Source organism: Protopterus annectens, chromosome 5.part1, assembly GCF_019279795.1.
Source record: "Protopterus annectens isolate FY-2018-M chromosome 5.part1, PAN1.0, whole genome shotgun sequence".
NCBI classification, from domain to species: Eukaryota; Metazoa; Chordata; order Ceratodontiformes; family Protopteridae; genus Protopterus; species Protopterus annectens.
This window is the reverse complement of record NC_056736.1, coordinates 608,153,461-608,176,499: the sequence shown is the minus strand read 5'-3', so window position 1 is coordinate 608,176,499 and position 23,039 is coordinate 608,153,461. Positions and strand designations below refer to the sequence as shown.

General features: G+C 38.7%; 1 protein-coding gene across 2 annotated transcripts in view; it reads left to right on the top strand.

Annotated features, from left to right (window-relative positions):
- STARD13 (StAR related lipid transfer domain containing 13) overlaps positions 1–23,039 on the top strand; it is an 899,357-nt gene that overhangs the window by 609,919 nt on the left and 266,399 nt on the right. For both annotated transcript variants that reach the window (XM_044073222.1, XM_044073221.1), the window contains exon 3: positions 4,674–4,755. In XM_044073222.1, the coding sequence (XP_043929157.1) occupies positions 4,674–4,755 (82 nt within the window). The remainder of the gene's footprint in view (positions 1–4,673; positions 4,756–23,039) is intronic.

The window sequence follows — 23,039 nt, the reverse complement described above, 5'->3', positions numbered from 1 at the left end:
GATATTAGTTTCCTTGGGTCTGAAATTGATTATTGTGTGTTCTTGGAAGGCTTAGGGGAAGCAGATGGTGATAGAGTTGTGACTGTGTTTTTAGACCATTTAGCAATCTTCATTGTGATGACCAAAGAAAGGGACTAAATTAAAATAAGAAATAGAATAAAAGAATAAATGAGAAATTATGGGATGAAAATGAAGAGTTGGAAGTACTGCAGTTATGGAAGGATAATATAACCTTGAAAGACTTCTAGAGAAACTGGTCTGAGTGGTGTATTGTTCTTAAAAATAAGAATAAAACATTTCTCCCCCCACTGGCAGAGTGATGTAAGAAAGGAAGAGAAAGTGAACTATGGAACATTTTGTAGAAATGTATTAGAGAATTTCATAATTAATGCAAGTAAGTTTTATGATATGGAAAAAGAAAAAATATATAAAAGAAATTGAGAAAAAATAAGGCACTACTGTGTAAGCAGAGATATTTACAAGGGAGAAGAGAGGTGATATCTGCATATTTGGGTAAAATAGTAAAGGAGGATATTAATATAATAAAATAAAAGAAAAATGTAAAAGGGGAGGTAAAAAGAAAAGAGCAATTAATAAGTATGGTAGTACAGCATGTGGGAAATATGTATTAAACTAGAAGGAAAGAAAATAAGAGAAAATGGAAACTAAGGACATTTCCAGAACCAGTTAAGGCAGAAGTTGAAAAAGAAATTACTATTAGTGAATTGGATGAAGTATTTAGGAAAGTAAATGTTGATTCAGTATCAGACCCAGATGGTATAGGATATGTAATGTACAAGAAGTTAATGGATTGGCAAAAAGAGTATTTTGTAAATGTATTGAATGGCGGCCACGGTGGTGCAGTGGTTAGCATTGCTGCCTCACAGCAAGAGGTTCTTTGATTTGATCCTTGGCTGGGATGCTTCTGCGTGGAGTCTGCATGTTCTCCCTGTGGTCGTGTGGGTTTCCTCCGGGTGCTCTGGTTTACTCCCAAAGATATGCTCTAGGTGGATTGGACACTCTAAAATTGGCCCTAGGTGTGAGTGCGTGAACGTGTGTGCCTTCTGTGGAAGGTTGGGCACCGGGCTGGCAACTTGACACTGTAAAACTCCACTGCCAGTCATGAGTGGACAAGGTGATCTGCTGTGGTGACCCCTAACCAGGAAAAGCCAGAAGAAGATTAAATGAATGGTTGAAAGAAAGGTTAGTTTATGAAGAGTTATGTGCTGGGATATTAAAATTTATATAGAAGAAATATGAGAATAAAAAATAAAAAGCTGGATGTCCATCATGCTAAATAACACAGAGTATAACTTTTTTATGGGCTAGTACAGAGATGAATGTAAGGGAAGATGAGAGATATTATGGAAGAAAGCACATTTGGCATAAAAGGGAAGGAATCCCAAGAATTGTTACTGGTTGTGAGAGAAATTATGGATAATGTTATATAAGTAAATGGAGAATGTGAAGCTTATGGTAAGTGATATTAGTAAGGCATTTGATACACTAGGACATGATGCATTGTGGGATGTTATGGAAAAGTATGGAATATGTAATAGAATTAGAATATGTCAGCATATCAAAATAATAGAGTGAGAGTGTTAGTGAATGAGTGTCTGAGTAAAGAAATATGCATGAAGTATGGTATAAGACAAGGATGTCCCATGAGTAGAACACCGTTTATATAATGACATGAGGGCAGAACAAGTAATGAGTGTTTACGACAGCTGCTCACGCTGGTTAATGCCCTTGTTTGAAAAACACTGAATCGTTGAATATAATAAAATACTAAAACCCACAGCTAGGACAGCTGTTTAATCATAGTCTCACCTCTGGATACGTACCCAGGGAGTGGCGCACTGCGACGGTGGTCCCACTTCACAAAGGCGGTGCCTCCACCGACCCTGGAAATTACCGGCCCATTAGCTTGACAAGCCTTATCTGCAAAGCCATGGAGAGGATCATAATGGATCTCATAAATAAAGACATAGGGAATTTGCAGACCTTGGATCCAACCCAGTTTGGCTTTGTCAAAGGCAGATCATGCCTTTTAAACTTGGTTGACTTTTTCGAAACAGTCACCAAAGCCATTGATGAGGGAAAGGCAGTCCATACAGCCTACCTCGATCTGGCGAAAGCCTTCGATACAATACCCCACTAGAGTAAAAAACTCATCAGCTTAAATGTTAACCCATACATCACAAGATGGGTTGCAAACTGGCTGAGTGACAGAACCCACAGGGTCAGAGTTGCTGGTGCCATGTCAGACTCAAAGCCTGTCACAAGTGGTGTCCCACAGGGCCCAGTCCTGGGCCCACTCTTGTTTGGCATCTACTTTTCAGTACAAGCAAACACAGGAGGGTTATGACTGACAAAGTTTGCAGATGACTGCAAACTGGGCGCCCGTGGTCGAAACACATCTGACACAGATATCCTTCAAAAGGGTCTCACAGAAACGGATAACTGGTGCCAGAGCCATGGCCTAAAGTTAAATGCCAAAAAATGCATAGTCATACCCTTCGGAAAAAACAAGGTTACCCCTAGCTACCATATAGGTGGCAATCCACTGAGCACAGAAGAAGTTATCAGGGACCTGGGGACCCAGGTTGACAGTGGCCTGTCATTTGACACACATGTAGCTAAAGTAGTTAGGAAGACCTTCTACATTGCCCACCTTATCATGAAGGGCTTCACATCTAGATCAAGGGAGGTCATAGTTTCCCTATACTCATCACTCATCAGACCAATGATTGAGTACAATGCCCCATTCGGAATGTATCTGACCCGACACTTGCAGCAGCTGGAGAGGCCACAAAAGTTCCTCACCAAAAGGATAAAGGGTCTCAAAAATCTGTCCTATGCTGCCCGACTGAAAGAACTTCAGCTCTATTCAGTCGCCACCGCTGCTCAGAGGTGACCTGACATACAAGGCCATGTCAAACCCAGATTTGATGAATATGCTTCACCTCAAAAATCTAGATCCGTAGAGCCACAAAGGCGGGAGACTCAAACCTCGACACGGCTATTAATAAGGGATAGATTCATCACCCAAAGACTCCTATGCTATGGAACAAAATCGGTATATGTGAGGCAGAGCACCTCGCTGGCCTTGTTCAAGAAAAATCTTGACCAATGGATGGAGATCGCAGATATACCCCAGGGATTACCTCAGTGTCACTGCTCGACAGAGGCACAGCAAAATAATGGTATAGTTCCCCATACTAAAGGGTGGCATAAGCCACAAAACGATGGGCTTGTAAATGCCCTCGGGCAGATAGCCTAGTATGAACCTATGAACCTATGAACCTATGAAGAGCAAAAGCAAAGCATAAACAAGTCTTTTCAACTCTCAAAAGATTCAAACCATTTATTACAAATGATAAGCGCTTTTGCTAACAGTTAGCTTCATCAGATCATATACATATACATATTGTAGGTAATGCTCCTTAGAACTGTGAAGGGGATAATAGTCCACACACACACCAAATTTAAAGGCACAACCCACTGTGCACTGCATTTTTACTGCCACTAACATGCCTACTGGCCAGCCTGCTGCTGATGTCTGCCATACTGCCTACTGTTTCATGTTGTCCTGGGGGCCATGGACATTTTCCCCTCTGTCCAGTTGGTTATTGAAGTTGTGGGGATTGCACTGCATTCTTCTCTTTGCCCACAGGGAATTCACAACAGCAATATTTGTCTGCTGTTAAATGTCACTTCAGCCAAGTGTCCCCAACCAAATTTACCAGAGGGAAATGTCTTACTGTCTTAGCTCCTGAACCCAGGGAATATGCTATATGAAAAGAAAGTTGAAAGGGTGTGTTTATTTTGTTGGGAGGAAGAGACAACACAGTGTTTTTTTTTTTTTTGGAAATGTAAAAAAGTGGTAAAACCCTGGAAAAAGTTATATGAAGAATTTTTTTAAGAACATATATAAATATGATTATGTAAGGATATTATAAGAACGAGAAGATAGAATATGTGAGAAACGTACATAAGAACCTATTTTATGTACTATGGGTTATTTGGAATGAACATCTGAATGAAATTTTGTTTAACTGAAATGGATTTATGGCAGATATATTTTGAAAAATCAGATTATCGTTGTGGAAGGAGTGGGGGGTCAATTATGGAAGGATAACAATGAGGATGTTATAAAAAAAAATGATAAATATTAAGAAATAGAGATGTATATTTTGTGCCTGTAAATATGTAAATAATGTTTTTCATGTTGTATTAAATAAAGGCACCCTAGTCTTTTCAAAAGATGCTGTGGGGTCTTTTGCATTCACCTAAGTTAACACCAGCTCAAACAAATGAGACTGGTTTAATGTATCATATGCAGGAAGACACCCTCAGAAGTGCAGCGCCCCATTATGCTGCACTACAGTGTCAGCAATTTATCTAGCTAGTGGGGGAATAGAACCCACACCCTTCTGAAAGGTGTGGTGTGTGTGTGTGTGTGTGTGTGTGTGTGTGTGTGTGTGTGTGTGTGTGTGTGTGTGTGTGTGTGTGTGTGTGTGTGTGTGTGTGTGTGTGTGTCCATTTTGAAGTATTAACTATTTTCATAATAAATAAAATGCTGTGTGTGTGACAGATGACACCCATGTTTATCTTTTCCTGATAAACTGTCAGGCATAATTAACAATATTTCATCTCTCCTTCTCTTTCAGACTCTCAGTTTCCTATTGACATTGTGGCTGTGAAGAAGGATCATGATTTTCTTGATAAAGATCTTGTAGAACCGCTTTGCAGGTAACCCATCCATTGTTTTATAATACAGCCTGACATAAGAAAGTGTAATTTAAATGTATTTATTTGTCAAGAGAAATTGATACACTAGCCTGTTGATTAGAAATTAAATTGAGGTGTTAAATGGAACAAATGTCAAAATAACATAAGTAGATTTCATTTAATTCTGAGTATTCGTCAATAATGAGCTAAACAAAAAAGTTATAAAGCATATTTCCCTGACCTTGTAAGTAAGTTGTGAGCAAAGCAGTAATTGAACTGCCAGTAATGGGTAATGCTATTCTTTACCACAGGACATTTTCGAGGCTTATTGACTACTCGTGGCATAGCATGACCTCGTTGGATTTAGGAAGGCTAGTGCTGCTGGATGGGTGCTGTCTGCTATGCTGCTCAGATAATTTTGGTATCCAGCCCTAAGATGGCAGTATTTTCGCTGCTCAGATCCAGCCCTAAGATGGCAGTATTTTCGCTGCTCAGATCGTTTTGGTATCCAGCCCTAAGATGGCAGTATTTTTGCTGCTCAGATCATTTTGGCATCCAGCCCTAAGATGGCAGTATTTTTGCTGCTCAGATTGTTTTGGTATCCAGCCCTAAGATGGCAGTATTTTTGCTGCTCAGATGGTTTTGGTCTCCAGCCCTAAGATGGCAGTATTTTTGCTGCTCAGATCGTTTTGGTATCCAGCCCTAAGATGGCAGTATTTTTGCTGCTCAGATCGTTTTGGTATCCAGCCCTAAGATGGCAGTATTTTTGCTGCTCAGATCGTTTTGGTATCCAGCCCTAAGATGGCAGTATTTTTGCTGCTCAGATAGTTTTGGTATCCAGCCCTAAGATGGCAGTATTTTTGCTGCTCAGATCGTTTTGGTATCCAGCCCTAAGATGGCAGTATTTTTGCTGCTCAGATTGTTTTGGTATCCAGCCCTAAGATGGCAGTATTTTTGCTGCTCAGATCATTTTGGTATCCAGCCCTAAGATGGCAGTATTTTTGCTGCTCAGATCGTTTTGGTATCCAGCCCTAAGATGGCAGTATTTTTGCTGCTCGGATCGTTTTGGTATCCAGCCCTAAGATGGCAGTATTTTTGCTGCTCAGATCGTTTTGGTATCCAGCCCTAAGATGGCAGTATTTTTGCTGCTCAGATCGTTTTGGTATCCAGCCCTAAGATTGCAGTATTTTTGCTGCTCAGATCGTTTTGGTATCCAGCCCTAAGATGGCAGTATTTTTGCTGCTCAGATCGTTTTGGTATCCAGCCCTAAGATGGCAGTATTTTTGCTGCTCGGATCGTTTTGGTATCCAGCCCTAAGATGGCAGTATTTTTGCTGCTCAGATCATTTTGGTATCCAGCCCTAAGATGGCAGTATTTTGAAAAATCCAGACACACATAAAAAATATAATGAGACACATACTGAGCTAATTTAAAATTGATACTTACATATCAGTAGGCAATCAAAAGAGATAAATACTTGAAATGAGGTCACACCATTGACTGAAGAAAGTTAAGAAAAGCAACGAGACTCAGGAACACAGAGGACAACTAATGGAGCAGAGTCACAAACTCTATAACCTTGGCATTGAATATACTGTTTTGTTGTTGTTTTTAATATGGACAAATAAGTGATCCATATGGATTTTTTTCTGTTCAACATTTTCTGGGCCCAGTTCTGGATCGGCCTTATAAAGCCATGCAGGCCTTTGGCTTGTATAAATACTGAGGAAGTCTTAAGCAGCAACTTGGGATTTTCATCTACTGTAGTGCCTTGTAAAGTTCAGGCAACCATTTGTGTTCTAGTCTTTTATTTTCATTTTTTGGTTAGCTGCTTAATCCAGTTCAGGATGATGGAGAATTGGAGCATATCCTCAATCTCACAGTGTGAAAGGCAGTCACACTAATAGTGAACAGGATGCAAAGCTGTTGCAGAATGTACACACTCGCCCACTGTGACACAACAATAATGCACACAGTGAGCACTATTGTTGTGTCACAGTGAGAGAGTGTGTGCACTGTGACACAATCATGCACATCAGCACAAACACACACAGACACACACACACACACACACACACACACACACACACACACACACACACACACACACACACACACACACACACACACACACACACACACACACACTGTCTCTCATACTCTCATGTGATGCACACACATGAACATTTTGAAGGAATGTAATGTTGAATGTGACTGGCGCAGAGTAACACAGCACAGAACTAAAGCCATGAATGCTGCACGTTATAAAACACTATCACACTGCAGAGATGAGAAAATAAGGATCTGAAACATTCAATGAAGACTAATTTCATTTATTAATGTCAATGTACAGAGCTGACCACTTTTAGTCCAATATCAGTTGAACCCACTACTTATGTTATGCTTATGGGGGGGTTGCATACAAAGTCCTTGAATACTATTTTAGGGTTGATTAGAAAGTTTACCATGCGGCTATGGTTTCACTGTAGACAGAGTTTGATCATGGTGTGCATTTGTTAAGTATATTCCATTCTGACCATATGTTAATTCTAAGTCGAACACTGACATTACCCTTGGTCCCTGTTTAGATTTCATCACAAATGTACAGCACAGTAAACTCATCACATAAGACCTAAAGTATATGCTTAAACTTGCTTGTGAGTGAGTAAAGGAGTGGGTAAATGTAAAGAGGTGAGAGGGATTACAGAAGCAGTGGATGTGGAGTGAAAGCATTAGTTGACCACTGTATGGGAAACACTACAACCAAGTAATAACTCTGTTAGCCCTGCTTTGGCTCAAGATGATTGCCACTGCTGAAGTGACACCCTGACCCCGTGTGCAAAATTGGAAAAGAGGTTAAGGATGGATGGATGGATTATCCAATTGGATACTGTCAGAATAAAATGTATTAAGGCATCAAACAGGATCAATTTTGTGTCGAGTTAAAGAGAATATGCTTTATCACTTTAACATCTACATTAGACATGATGACTTGGAAAACTACATGACATAGTTATAAGCCAAGAACAAAATGCATAACCATTTCAGGTTTGCACTACCTAAGCTTGCATTAGTATCTGATATATAAATGTACCCCAATATAAGTCCCACTTTATGCTTTGACATTACAATGGTTTTGATTTTGGATGTGGGTCATCATATTCTTGCCTCCCCATTATCATTATAAGTGCTAGCAGATGAGTAACAAGGGAATTTAGTGCACTGAATAACATATATTTATGTGTTCATGGCCCATCCCTGGCCCCACATTAGCTCTGACACTCCCACACCTCCAGCTCCATCTATCCCCCATGGTAAGGGCAGCCATGTGCTAATAAGTGCTGTTTAGAAATATTCAAACCGTTTCCTTTGACTGGACATGAGAATGTGTTGTCATTTGGAACTGTGACATTTTGTATGACACTTTATAGCAATGAAGGCTTACTATATTATTTAAAGAAGTGCTGTTTTGAATCACCTGAACCATACATTTTGATAATAAAATGCCTTTCAATCTGTTCTCATTGGCTGTATTTTTGTTATATCAGAGCTTGGATGGAGTAATGCTGTTAAACTGCAGGAGTATATGGTGCACAATACCATAGATGTGCTGTAGTTTGTGATGTATTTTTTGGTATTTTTAGAGGTGGTGCAGCGGATAGCATTGTCGCCTCACAGCAAGAGATTCTCCAGTTCAATTCTCGGCTGGGGTGCCTTCTGTTTCTGGTTTCCTCCCACATTCCAAAGACATGCAGTAGGTGGAATGGAAACTCTAAAGTGGCCATAGGTGAGACTGTGTGTGTGAGTGATTGGTATGAATGAACTACCATGGCAAGACTAGCCACCTGGTGGTATAAACCTTGGCTCAAGATGATTGTCACTGCTGAAGTGACACCCTGACCCCGTGTGCAAAATTGGAAAAGAGGTTAAGGATGGATGGATGGATTATCCAATTGGATACTGTCAGAATAAAATGTATTAAAAAATAAATTTTTTAGGGCAGTACACTGACACAGCAGATAGCGTTGTCACCTACAAGAGGTTCCATGGTTCAGTTCTCAGCTAGGATGCCTTCTATGCAAACTCTTCATGTCCTCCCTGTGTTCACGTGTTTCCCCCAGATGCTCTGGTTCCCTCCCACATCCAAAAACATGCAGTAGGTGGATTGGACACTATAAATTGGCCATAGGTGTGAGTGTGTGGTGTGGAAGAACTACCATGGCAGGGCTAGCCACCCAGTGGTGTAAAACTTGGCTATAAATGATTGTCACTGTTGAAGTGACACCCCGCCTCCATGTGCAAAAATGGGAAAAAGTGGTGATGGATTATCTATTGGGATATGCAGTAAATGTTAGCAGAAAGAAGAGCCTACCTTCCAAGTTATCTGGTTAACCTGCAAGGCCATGCATCAGCTTTGCCCATGTGACTGAGTTATAAATAGTTTTTCTTTTCACTATAATGTATATGACATTCTTTCACTGTAGAATGTACTTAATATATTGAATATAATATTTGTTAAAAATTGTTTAATTACATCTTTTGAGTGCATTCCACACTGGTATATGTGACAATAACAAAGAACTGGGGTGCCTTCTGTGCGGCGTCTGCATGTCCTCCCTGTGGTCGTGTGGGTTTCCTCTGGGTGCTCCGGTTTCCTCCCACATCCCAAAGCATGCTGTAGGTGGATTGGATACTCTAAATTGACCCTAGGTGTGAGTGCGTGCATGTGTGTGCCTTCTGTGGAAGGTTGGGCGTCGAGCTGGCAACTCAACACTGTAAAACTCCACTGCCAATCATGAGTGGACAGGTGATCCGCTGTGGCGACCCCTAACCAGGAAAAGCCGAAAGAAGAAGAAGTGTTAGGGTTTATAGTTGAATGTAAATGGAATACCACAAAATGACTAATTGTGCTACCTTACCAACAACAGATTGGTTTGGAGGGATAGGTATATTTTGCAGGGGATACCTCTGTTGTGAAACAGACTTCCCATCCACAAAAACAAAGTTTATCCCTGTCCATTTTTAAGTGCAACTTAGATCTATGGATGGGAAATGGAAAATTTACTCCAGGACTGCCTCAGTTTACTTTGTATATAATATATTCACATTGTATATAATATATGCATATGCTGCATTTTGTCATTCACTCTGCATATAATGGATACATTTATTTATTTTAAGTATTTAAATAAATAAATAAATAAATAATGGGATACTTTGACAAGCTATGATAGAAGCATATTGCTCCAAGATATTTTCTATACTTACTAGGTAGTTAGTGATCTACTTATAGGTTCATAGGTTCATAGGTTCATAGGTTCATACTAGGCTATCTGCCCTAGGGCATTTATAAGCCTAGCCAGAGTGTGTTTGGCTTTCGCCACCCATTTTAAAATAAATTTGCTATGCCCTTTTTCGAGGTTAGCATACTGTGCCTCTGTCTAAGAGTGACACAGAAGTGATACCCGGGGTTGCAATGCAAATATCTACTGACAAATAATCTTCATGCCCAGCACTATAACAGACATGTCCTAATTAAAAGAAGAATAAACTAATAATCAATATATATTTGTGCATGTGTGTGTGTGCGTGTGTGTGTGTGTGTGTGTGTGTGTGTGTGTGTGTGTGTGCATATGTGTATATATATATATATATATATATATATATATATATATATATGTGTGTGTGTGTGTGTGTGTGTGTGTGTGCGTGTGTGTGTGTGTGTGTGTGTGTGTGTGTGTGTGTGTGTGTGTGTGTGTGTGTGTGTGTGTGTGTGTGTGTGTGTGTGTGTAGCTTGTTTATTCCTGCCTTCGGTACTGATGACCCTGGTTTAATAACTTGCTTTGTTTCACACATTATGCAACTGGAAACAGTGAGAATCATTCCAAGGATTACAAAATGAAGTTTGCTAGCAGATCATGCCCTTAAGATGCTACGTTATATGAAATCCTTAACCATTTGTCTTATTAGACGTAAGTGAATCAAATATTTGATAGGTTTAATTTTTCCTTCTCTAGCTGTTTTGTTTTTTTTTTCATAACAAGTCATAACATGATTACTTTTTTATAGCTGTTCTATCTCAATGCCATTTTCATTCAGACAAGAACATTTATATAATTTGCACCTTTATATCTCTTTAACAGTCGACTGGCCATACAAACATAATTAAGTTTGAATCAATCCTCATTAACAGGCACATGCAAAAAAGAAAATCATTCAGATTCTTTAATTGCATTTAAATCCTGAGAGTTTAACCACATTAGCACTAAGAAAACCTCTGATCTTCTCTATTTGCATATATCCCGGTCTGATAGCTGTCCTTATTAGCTGAGCTTGCTGAGATTAGTAGAACACATCTATGAATCCATTCCATATGCAAAACCTTCTAGAACATCCTCTGTCTTACCTGCTATACCAAGTGCTCTGTTGTTCACAAACGTTACACCCAAACAGTTTAAACTGTCCTGTAAGAGCCCTCATGATACTACAATCTGTGCAATTATTATTATTTTTTTCATCATGCTTATTTTATTGATTCGTTTATTTTGCATTTGTGAGCCAAGAAAGCCCATCTGAGAGATTCTATTTTCAGTGCTGCTCTGGGAAGTGAAATCTTCAGAAAATAAGATTAGGTAATTAACCATAGTTAATAAAAATGTTTTATCCATCCTACATGAAGGCATGTCCCAAATAAATAACTAGTGCCCAAATCATGGACTGAATGCCAAACAATGCTGCAATATATCCTTTGGGAATTCGTCTATCCTGGGGAACTACCACATTGACAATACACCCTTAAGAAATGTCCCAGTTATTTGGGATTTGGGAATGTATGTGGACAGTGACCTAACTTTGACCAACATGTGTCCACTATTGTAAGAAAGCCCTTCTATACTGTGCAGCTTATAAACAAAGGGATTGTGTCTAGATAAAGAGATTTTATTGTCCCCCCCTTTACTCAGCCCTTATTATGCCAATTATTGAGTATAATGCCCCCTTTGCCATGTATCTGTTCAGACACATATAGCAACTGGAAATCTCAGAGAGATACCTTACTAAAAGGATACAAGGCCTAAACAATATGTCCTATGTGGACCTACTCAAAATCCTATCACTGGACTCATTATTCTGCAAACTGCTAAGAGGTGACCTGTGTTTGGCATACAAGGCATCCTCCAACACAATACTGAAGAACCTACTGCACATCAGCAAATCAAATGGCATCAGAAATACTTGGTCTAGGAATTTAAACCTTTTCTGTTGCATCACCAGAATGGCTTGGACGGAGAGATATATCACACAGAGGATACCACCTGGCAGGAAGAGACTTCCCACCCACATAAAACCAAGCTCATCCCTTTCTATATTCAAGTGCAGCTTGGCTCTATGGATGGGTAATACCAGATTTATCCCCAGGACTGCCCCCTGCACTGGTGCCGGAACCATAGAGCCAGGGGGAGGGGAGCCCCCCACTTTTACAGCTGCAAGACCTGTCGGAAAAATTAATGAAGTGGAGTTTTCACGCTAACATGGATTTGTGCGCAGAAGTTAAACTAGACATTGCTCTGTGTTACAGGAGTTATGCTGCCGCTGTTCTGTTGGTGCTGCCAGAGCCAGAGTCATGCCAGAAAGGAAAGTTTTGCTCTTTTATTTGCAGGAGTTATGCTGCGCCAGAGTCATGCCAGAAAGGAAAGTGTGTTTATTTGCAGGTGTGTGTGTGTGTGTGTGTGTGTGTGTGTGTGTGTGTGTGTGTGTGTGTGTGTGTGTGTGTGTGTGTGTGTGTGTGTGTGAAATGCCCATGTTAGGTATACCTGGAGGTTAGTGTTATTCAGCCTCAAACAAGAGCCTAAATTCTCTACCCATACCAACACTTGTTATTCAGGGAGTTGAGTCCATAGCTCTCAACTGTTCAGATTTTCACAGAATATTTGGCTCATACTTTTGGTCTGTTCCTCTTAAAATGTGTGGTTTTCTGGCAAATCAGTGAGAACTGAATTCACTAAAGAATGATAGCCCTTTAAGTTTCAGTCTTCCTATCGTTCAGGAAACCCATGTTAAGAAATAACACTTTATTGTAGCAACTTTCTAAGATTATACAAGCAATATTTAAAATGTGTTCCTGGTTTTGTGCCTTTGTCCCCCCCAATAAATGTTGGCTTTTTCCAGATTTATTGTGCTGCAAATTTGAGAGATTTAGTTGAGTTTCAAGTGGATTTTACAAGGAGCTGAGAGCTTCAGGGGAAGAGAAGTTTAGTGCTATTGATGCTAAACATCGTGTGTTATTAGTAGCACAGCAGGTAGTATACTTGCTTTTGATGCAGAAGGCTGTGGGTTCTACTCCCACAATATGCAGATGGAGCGCTGATACTGTACTTTAAAGAATTAGCTGCAGCAGTCCTATAAATGTCCTCCTTTGGAGGAGTTACCTAGTAACTTTGTTTATGTTATCAGTTTGCCATCCATTCCCCATTGCAAAATTACTAGCTTATCATTTTTTTAATGTAGCATAGGCAATTTATTCTTCAAGGGCAACAAGCACTTTATTTGTAAATGAAACAATGAAATATAAAATTGTTTGCTAGCAGCAATCTCTTCATTAGTTACAGTTCCCTTTAATGTGGAATTATTTAGATGACTTACTTCTGCAGAGATTTTGCATATTTACTGATACTGGTGGATTGTAATGAGACGTGTGAGTGGCCTTTTATGGTTGAAATGTTCTGAAATGGGTAGTTTTGTCATTATTGGCTCATACATTTTGTTTCATTGCTTACTAGAAGACTGTTCCAAACTACACATTTAAAACACATTCTAACAAGTTGTGCTGTATTATACAAGGAATATAATTTAATACAATCAGGTTAATACAATCAGGAAGGTGAATCAAAGAATGCATACATGTATGCTTGCTCATAGGATGCAGGAGATCAAAATAGGTGAAGAGACCAGTCACCAATGAAGTCCCCCAGGGTTCAGTGCTGAGACTTTTTCTGTTTGGCATATACATCTCAAAAGTAAAAGGAAATACCAAAGGGCTTTGGCTGACTAAGTTTTAGATGACTGCAAGTTAGGAGAAGTTATTGAATCCCCAAATGACTTAGCCATCATGCAGGAAGGTTTGTCCCAAACAATAACTGGTGCCAGAGTCATAAATTAAAACTAAACTCCAAGAAATACATTATCATGTCCTACTCCAGGGAACTGCCAAATTTACAATGCCCCCTGAGAATGGACCCAGTTGTTTGGCATTTGGGAACTTGTGTGTAAAGTGACCTAACTTTTGACCAATATGTGCCCAGAGTCATAAGAAAGTCTTTCTATATTGCACAGCTTATAAACAAAGTGATTGTGACTAGATCTAGAGATGTTATTCTTCCTCTTTACAAAGCCCTCATTAGGTCAATCATTTTGTATAATGCACACTTTGGCAAGTATCTGTCCAGACCCATGCTTCAATTGGAATACTCACAGAGATACTTTACTAAAAGGATACAAGTCATAAACAATAGGTCTTGCATGGACCACCTCAAATATTTATCACTATACTCAGTATCCTACAGAGTGAGTAGAGGTGACATGTCTGGTATACAAGGCATCCTCTGACCTAATACAGATGAACCTACTGAACATCATTAAGTCAGATGGCATCAGAAATAGTCAGTCCAGGTTTCTAAACTGAATGTTGTGCAGAGATGGATATATATCACAGAGGGTACCACTGTTCCAGAACAGACTATATATTCAAGTAAACGAAACTCATCCCTGTCCATATTGATATGCAACTTTGATCTAAGGATGGGTAGAAGAAAATGTAATCCAGGATTGCCCCTCATGCCACTAATGGTAGAGGCAGTTCCTAAATGCTGCATCCCTTACATGGGTCCCTTCAAATTATCTATAGTATGATCACATTTATTTTCACTAGGGCTAATATACAATTAACAGCCATAGGATAGGTGAGATCAGTCAGGAAATGTTAATTCAAACACCAAAATGGAAATTGGCTAAGCTTAAAATGTCCTCCAAGCGAACCTATGTTGTGGTAGTAAATACTTTTAACAAATTGCCCTTTTTAGATCACTAAGTGCCCCTCTCACCCTCCGCCCCCCCCCCCACAGTCATCAGCAGCTTCCAGCACCTCTGGCCCCCTGTAGAACTAATGAACAAAGGCAGCTTCGAAATGCTTTATCTCCCACATAGGTCCCCTCAAACTATCTATGGAATGACCCCAGCTATTCTCATTAGGGATAATATATAATTATTGGCCATGGGATGGGTAAGGCCAATCTGACACTAAATAGGATAGGTTAAGCCAAGCACCAAAAGGGAAATTATCTAGGCTTAAAATGACTTGCAAGGGCAGCTAGCCTAGCTCTTACCTATGGATCTATGAACCCAAGTGAAACAGTATCTATTTAATAAATAGAATAGCTACAGTTTTTTTATACATAACATGTGATCAAGGATTACTCCAAAACTACTTATAGACTATTTACTGCTGTTTTTGATCATCACAAATGGTATAGCTACCCAGAAAACATTGTAGCTGAGATGCTGACTGCTGCTCTGTGTTGTACTCCATCATCATCATCATCATCACCCCCCCTTTTTTCCCATTTTCTATATGGGGTTGGGGTTAAATGCACTGAGGTCTAAACATAATGGCAAGTTTACAACTAAACCAATATTGTGGAACTATCACATCAGCAAACTATAGTGAAAAGAAAATTCTCATGTTCTTCACTAAAAGATGTCCTCTTCATCATTATAGAAGGAATTAAAGACTGCTATGTCCCAAAAACGTGCCATTAGAAAATGCAAGGATGACTATGAACTTTGGGTTTCAGCTACTTCAGAAAACAACCGTAAGGTCTTCTTCAGCCATATTAGGAAGCTGAGAAGCAACTCTGTACTAACCATAACTCTAATGCTACCACCTTCTCTGAGCAGGACATTGATAATATTCTTGAAGACTTCTTCTTCTCTGACTTCTCCCCACCCACCCTCGCATTTGTCCCTTAAACTCTCCCCATACGTCCACCCTGGAATCACATTGAATCAATTGCCATTGATGCTTTCCAAAAATTGAAGCGTCATTTTCTTGGATTCTGATAGCATCCCTGGATATCTGCTACAAAACATTAAGTTCTACGTAGCAAACCCCTCCATCAACCCTCCAAACTGAGTCTGTCCATTGGTTACATCTCCATGGTGTAAAGAACATCTGCTGCGGTGCCTTTACATAAATGTGGTTTGTGTACTGCCCATTGGAATTGCAAGCTTATTAGTTTTACTAGCATTATTTGCAAGACAATGGAACCTATTATAAGTCAAATAATAAACAATGACATAACCAATCTTATATCCCTGAATACTCACTACCTTGCTTTAGCAAAAGCCAGATCATGCTTTCTTAACCTGGTTGTACTCTTTGGAAATGTTACTGAGGACATAGGTAAGTGAAATGCAATGAACACTACTTACCTGGACCATTGGACCTTGCCAAGACCTTTGGCACTATCCCCTTCATTGGTTTTATTGACAAACTCACCCAACTCAACATCAACTCATGCACAGCACAAGTTGTGCTACCTTACCAACAACAGAATTGTTTGGCTATATAACTGGCTATCTGAAAGAACCTTTATAATTAAATTAAGAGGTATTTCCCCTAGACTGAAAAATGTCACCAGCAGTGTCCTACAAGGGTCTGTCCTAGGCCCCTCCTCTATGGTATATTTTTTCTAACATCAACTCAAGAGACTATGAATAGCCATGTTTGCAAATGATTGCAATGTAGGAGAGGTTACAGATCCCATTCTGGTACTCAATTCTCCACCAAGGGCTGGATCAAACAAATGCCTGGGGTATTAACAAACACTTGTGGTATTAATCATGGTATTACCCACAATGCCAAGAAATACAGCGTAGTTTCCTTTAATAAATCTAATATCACTACTGTTTAGCATACAGATAATATCCCACTTAAATCTGACAAAGTTATTGGGGATTTGGGTAAGTATGTTAACAGCAGACATTTTTGACCATTATGTCTCTGTGGTGGTTAGAAAGTCCTACATTTCCTCAACAAAAAAAAAAACAATTCTAGTCTCAATACCCTTAGTTGTTCTGATTAATTCAAAGCCCTGTCCCTCAGCTTAGTGTCACATAGACTCCTGAGAAATGATATCTTCTTAGCCTTCAGTGTTATGAATGCCCCAGCGTTCTTTGAACTCCTTCACCTGGACAGAGCCACTGGTAAAGCACATACCTGCTTTGGAGACCTAAATCTGTATTGCCACAACAACAAAAGAAAATGGTGTCACAAGTACCTAACCCAGCATATGCCTGTTTCACAAATAGACTGCCCTTGCATACCAGACAAAGTAGTTCCCTAGCAGCCTTTAAAACCATTCTGGAAGGCTTGATGGGTGATCATACATTTTCATCTAGGATATGTGAGAAAATGTTATTTATTGGAGGTATTGTTACTCTCCCACCAATACTGGGTGATGTAGCTGCACATTTCAAAGATCTCTTTGGACATAAGCTATGTAAGAACCATTGAATCTATGATACATAAGAAACATACATGCATGATAGGTAAACATAACACAAGGCTCATGATTCACCATGGAGTTGTTACCATTATTTAGGTCATGAACATTATATACAGTTAAACTGGAAGCTTAAATAAATAAAATATAGGCATGTACAACAGTTCCTTTAATCTGAGCAACATGTAATATGTAAAAAGATTTGTCTTGTTATTTTGCCAGCCATGTGGTTCTACTGGAACAATAAAGTTCATTTTATAGAGAAAACTGAGCAGAAAGAAGTAAAAAAAGAGGACTGTGGGCAGAAGCTAACAAAAAGACATGCTTTTATCATATGTCAATGTTTTATAATTACTGTGAGTGATTGGAGTGCAGCAACATTGGAACAGCACTAGGCAAATGATCACAGCGACCAGCCATATACACCTTTAAGGAGATACACTTAAAGTTCCAGACACCCTTTACAAGCACTTAATATTCTTCACCTCTCAAATCAAGCAAAGTTGTACATGGTAACCCTGATACAAATTTGTGTCCACGTATCCAGCCATCAAGACTAGCCTTTAAGGCAGACAAAGTAGGACTTTACTTGCAATGCTAAGTTGTTCCACAGCATGGGAATACGTTGGACTAGGAACTTATCCTTCCAATGAGTCTTGTTTATTTTGATAGTTTAAATGTAGGTCTCTAGTACAACAAGTCTAATAGGAGGAGGTTATCATGGCTTGAAAAGTTAGACACAGGTCACCTCAGAGCAACTGGAAGGCTCCAAAGTATTATGAGAAGTGTGTTTATGTGTCAAGATAGTTGAAGGATTTAAGGCTTTTAATTGTTTGGTTAAAATCATTTTTGCCTTTCCAGCTGAGTGATATATTTGGATTTGTACATTCTTAAGGGTTTTGTTGTATTCGGTGATGGGCTTGATAAGGGAACTATATAGTGATCAGATGAGTTCTTTGCATTTTGAATATATTCCCTTGGAAATTAACTGAGACAGACAGAAGGACTTCCTAACTGTGCTGGAAACATGATGATCAAATGAGAGAGAAGGAAAGAGTTGTCCATAAAAGTACCAAGGTCTCTTATGACTGCATCGGTTTGAACAGGAGCACCACTTATACGAGGTAGGAACAGTTTTTTTGCCGAACGCTACAGTGCTGCACATTTTGCCGTTTTACTTGAGGCTGTTTTCCGTACAACAGGAATGAACATATTCCGGCCCTTATTGGAGCATTTTAATATAAGTGGATGTGTGAATAACAGTGACCAGCTTGCAGTCATCAACACACATGGTCAACCACGCTTCAGATATATTGCTTGGATATTGAGACAATAAATGCCAAACAGGATATGTTCTGGCACTGATCCCTTAAACTAAACTGTAATAAAACAAAGCAACCTGCTCACGCTTCATACTGTCAGCTACTCTCCCCTACTCAGCAGCCACAAACTTGCAGCTATGACATCGTTATTTACTTATACTTTGATGAACCTAAGCATAAACATATAGATACTGTATAAATACTTTGATTTTTTTTTTTATGGCAGTGTGAGATGCTGTGTTTTTTGACATAGCTCTTTATGTATGAGATATTGTAATGTGTTTGTACCATTGTGTACCTTCTTTGCTTAACAAAGCATATTTCCTTCCTTCCTTTTCTCTGTCTCAATCCACTACCGAAAGAAAGAAAGATAAATAGAAAGAAAAAAGAAAGATAGAAAGAAAGAGAAAGAAAGAAAAAAGAAAGGGAGAAAGAAAGCAAGCAAGAAAGAAAAAGAAAGAAAGAAAAAAGAAAGAGAAAGAAAGAAAAAAGAAAGAAAGAAAAAGAAAACAAAATAAATAAAGAGAAAGAAAGAAAGAAAAAGAGAAGAAAGAAAGAGCAAAAGAAAAATAAAGAAAGCAAGAAAGAAACAAAGAAAGAAAAAGAAAGAAAAAGAAAGAAAGAAAGAAAGAAAGAAAGAAAGAAAGAGAAATGTTCAGCTGACATTATAAGTAGCCCTGACAGTTCCATCAGTTTCAGCAAAAGCCTTGAAGAATTTAGACGATAAAATCAGTATATATTTTCTTTTGGGCTGGTGCTCATAGCATTTCCCTTGACTGATTACTCCAGCAACTATAGTTGAGATGGGATGATGACTTGCCCTTCTCCATTTTGTCACTTATTTTGTAACTGGTCATCTCATCATTTATGGACTGCATGTCCCATTACTGCAGTAAAAGTTTTTTTTTAAGTATCCTGTGATATTGGGAGTGTAGTTCTGCCCTTCTAAGCTGTTCAGGAAATTGTCTCATCAGTATGCACCAGAAAAGTAAGCCATGTGTAAGTATTTTCTGTTTTAACAAATATTAAATTTGCTTCTTAAGAACAGCGGGTCACCACTGGTGATAGACTGTTAATGGAGGAATTGAAGTGTATGTCTACAAGCAGACATATTCACATACCTCAGAATTATCCAGGCGACTACAACTGAGCATGTTAGTTTATTCGGGCATGTTTTGGAAACAGAAGGAGATAACTCTCATTGCCACTTAAATTGCATTATTATTATTATTATTATTATTATTATTATTATTATTATTATTATTATTATTATTGTTGTTGTTGTTAATCGGATAAGTGAACTGATTCTTAGACCATTTTCAGCCTACAAGGGCAAATGTAAATGCAGTATACATAGCCTTTTTTGGAATATATTGTCAGCCTTCATGTTTTTGGGAACAAAGCAGAATAATTGGAGAAAACATATTGAGAAATGCAGGGGAGGGCATATATAAACTCCACATTGACAGTGACTGGGCATCAGAATTGAACCTCAAACTCTGGTATTGTTAAGCAGATGTCTTACCTACTCATTATACTTATTCCTGAAAAACTCTCCATTTCTATCATGAAGATGCAGACTTTAATTCTGCACCACTACTACCAACTAAGATATCAGGGACAGGGGGCATAGATTTTGGTCTACACACCTGTCCTGATGATTAGTAATAATTTTGAGCTGGCTGTCCCTAACAATGTATAGCAAATACACACTGCTGCCTTGGACTGCAAGCAGTACCAGTCACAATCAAATATACACCACATTGTACATCTAAGAGCAGAGTTATAACCATTGGCTTCCCAGGGATTAGCTATTGTCCTACATTGCTATTTTATCAATAATAATTGATTTATTTGCTAAACTATTGTATTCAAGCATGCACGGTGGATTTCTTGGAGGTTAATAATACCTTTCTGTGATATAACCTCTTCCGGTTTGCTATCATATTCTCGCACCGACATTGTGCGAGTGTTCAGATTTCTGAATCAGAATATCAGAAATCACAAGGATGAACCCAATAAATGTAGAATTAAGTATTTAGGTAAAGTTGACATCTCAGAAATATCGACTTTACCAAAAATACTATACTTCTGGTCAATACTATCAGAATATTTTTGCAGGGGGACAAGCCCCCCTGCACCCCCCATATGAGGGCTGCGCCCACCCCACTACTTATATATACAAACTCCGAGATCGCACTACAGTGAGGGAAAGGGTTACATTTCCAGTCCCCACTATAGTGAGATCTACATTCAAAATGCTGAAATTCACAGCAGCAAATGCACACAAGCATTCGCTGTTGTGCATGTCAACATTTTTTTTCATTATTTCAGGATGTGGAATTGGGCGAATGGCCATATGGAATTTGAACAAAGTCCAATGACCCTTTTGATAGTAAACCACCTCTTTCTGCATTTATAGGCACACACTGCTAAAAGCAAAGCTAATCTGGCACATCCAAAACACAATTATTGTGCATTCTTAAAAAGAGCCAGCCGTACCATTAACTAACAGTGGCTATAACTATGCAGTATTTCCCTCTTAGAAATGGTGGATGCCAGCAATTAAAATTTACAACGTTCATAAAGTTACCCTTATATAAATTAATAAGTAGCCAACCACAAGATAGTGAAATGTAATTATGAGGTTCTTTACTAAAAATATTAGGAAATACAAAAACATTACAAAATAAAATGTCTGAACATACAGGCAGACCTACTAAAATACTATCAGATAGCTACTTCTAATACTGTACTAACCAAAGATGATTGTAATCTATCTCGCTTCTGAAAACAATTCACAGACAACATGAGCTCAGTAATGTTTGAGTAGGCAGTTTCTCCTCTGAACTGCAGTTTACAGAACACTTTCCAGAGGACAGCACAAATTACAAAATGAGAACTGACTGAATAAAACTCTAAAGGTAGAAAGAAAAGTCCCGTTAACTTGAAAAAGTTGTTCTGTGGTGTCCTGGATTGAGGCAACACTGAACAAGATTTTATTAGTGCAGTCTTTTTACAAAGCCCCTCTTTTAATGTAAGATAAAGAAGCCAAGACATTTTTGTTTCCTGTGGTTGGTCAAAATTTAGATTGACATAACTTCCTTATGAGCACAAAGCTGACCTGCCTAATTAAGCAGAAAGCTCCAACTCCAAATTAGGTAATATATCTTTAGATAGGAAATCATCTCTGCTAGTGTGTGTGTGTGTGTGTGTGTGTGTGTGTGTGTGTGTGTGTGTGTGTGTGTGTGTGTGTGTGTGTGTGTGTGTGTGTGTATGTGTGTGTGCATGTGTGCATGTGTGTATGAAACAGTTTTATTCTCCATGGCACTGCTGAGCTTCTAAAAATACCTATCTGTCTGTTTATCTATCTGTCTATCTATCTAGCTATCTGTATGAATATCTAGCTGTGTGTGTGTGTGTGTGTGTGTGTGTGTGTGTGTGTGTGTGTGTGTGTGTGTGTGTGTGTGTGTGTGTGTGTGTGTGTGTGTGTATGTATATATATATATATATATATATATATATATATATATATATATATATATATATATATATATATATATATAGTTATATATAATTCTTCAGAAATGGGTGTTTGGATCCATATTCTTAGATATTCAATAATTAGGGAGTTTTATGGATCAACTAAATTAACTAACTGAACATGTGTGGTCTATTTGGCACATAATCAATATGGTTGTGCTTCTTGCTGTTTCTATATGACCTCCAGGGGCTGAAACAAATGTAAATGCACACTAGCACATGATGCATATGAACTGACTATAATGCTTTATTTCCATCCTGAATTAAAGAAGCAGTCTGTATCTAAATGATCACCATTTTAGAAATATAGTAGCAAGGGCAGTCATGGTGGTACAATGGTTAATGTTCCCACTTCACAACAAGAAGTTCTCCAGTTCAATTTTCAGCTGGGGTGTCTTCTGTGTGGAGTCATCATGTCCTTCATGTGGTCACGTGGGTTTCCTCTGGATGCTCTGGTTTCCTTTCACATCCCAAACACATGTTGCAGGTGGATTGGACACTTTAAATTGGCCCTAGGTGTGTGTGCATATACCACCTGTGGAAGGTTGGGTGCCAAGCTGACAACTAAGCACTATAAAATTCCACTGCCAATTGTTCTGCAGCTGTTGTTCTGCTGTGGTAACCCCTAACAGGAAAAGAAGATAGAAATATAGCAGCAAATTTATTTAGAGCCACTTAATGTGTTTCAGTGTATCGTTTTTTTCTACTTTCGTTTGGGGCTTTAAGGTTTATTAAAAAACATTCAAAGGAGATAATGACAATAACATTCACACCATTCAAAGGAGATACTGACAACATTAAAACCATTCAAATGAGATAATGACAACAACATTCATACCATTCAAAGGAGATAATGACAACAACATTAAAACCATTCAAAGAA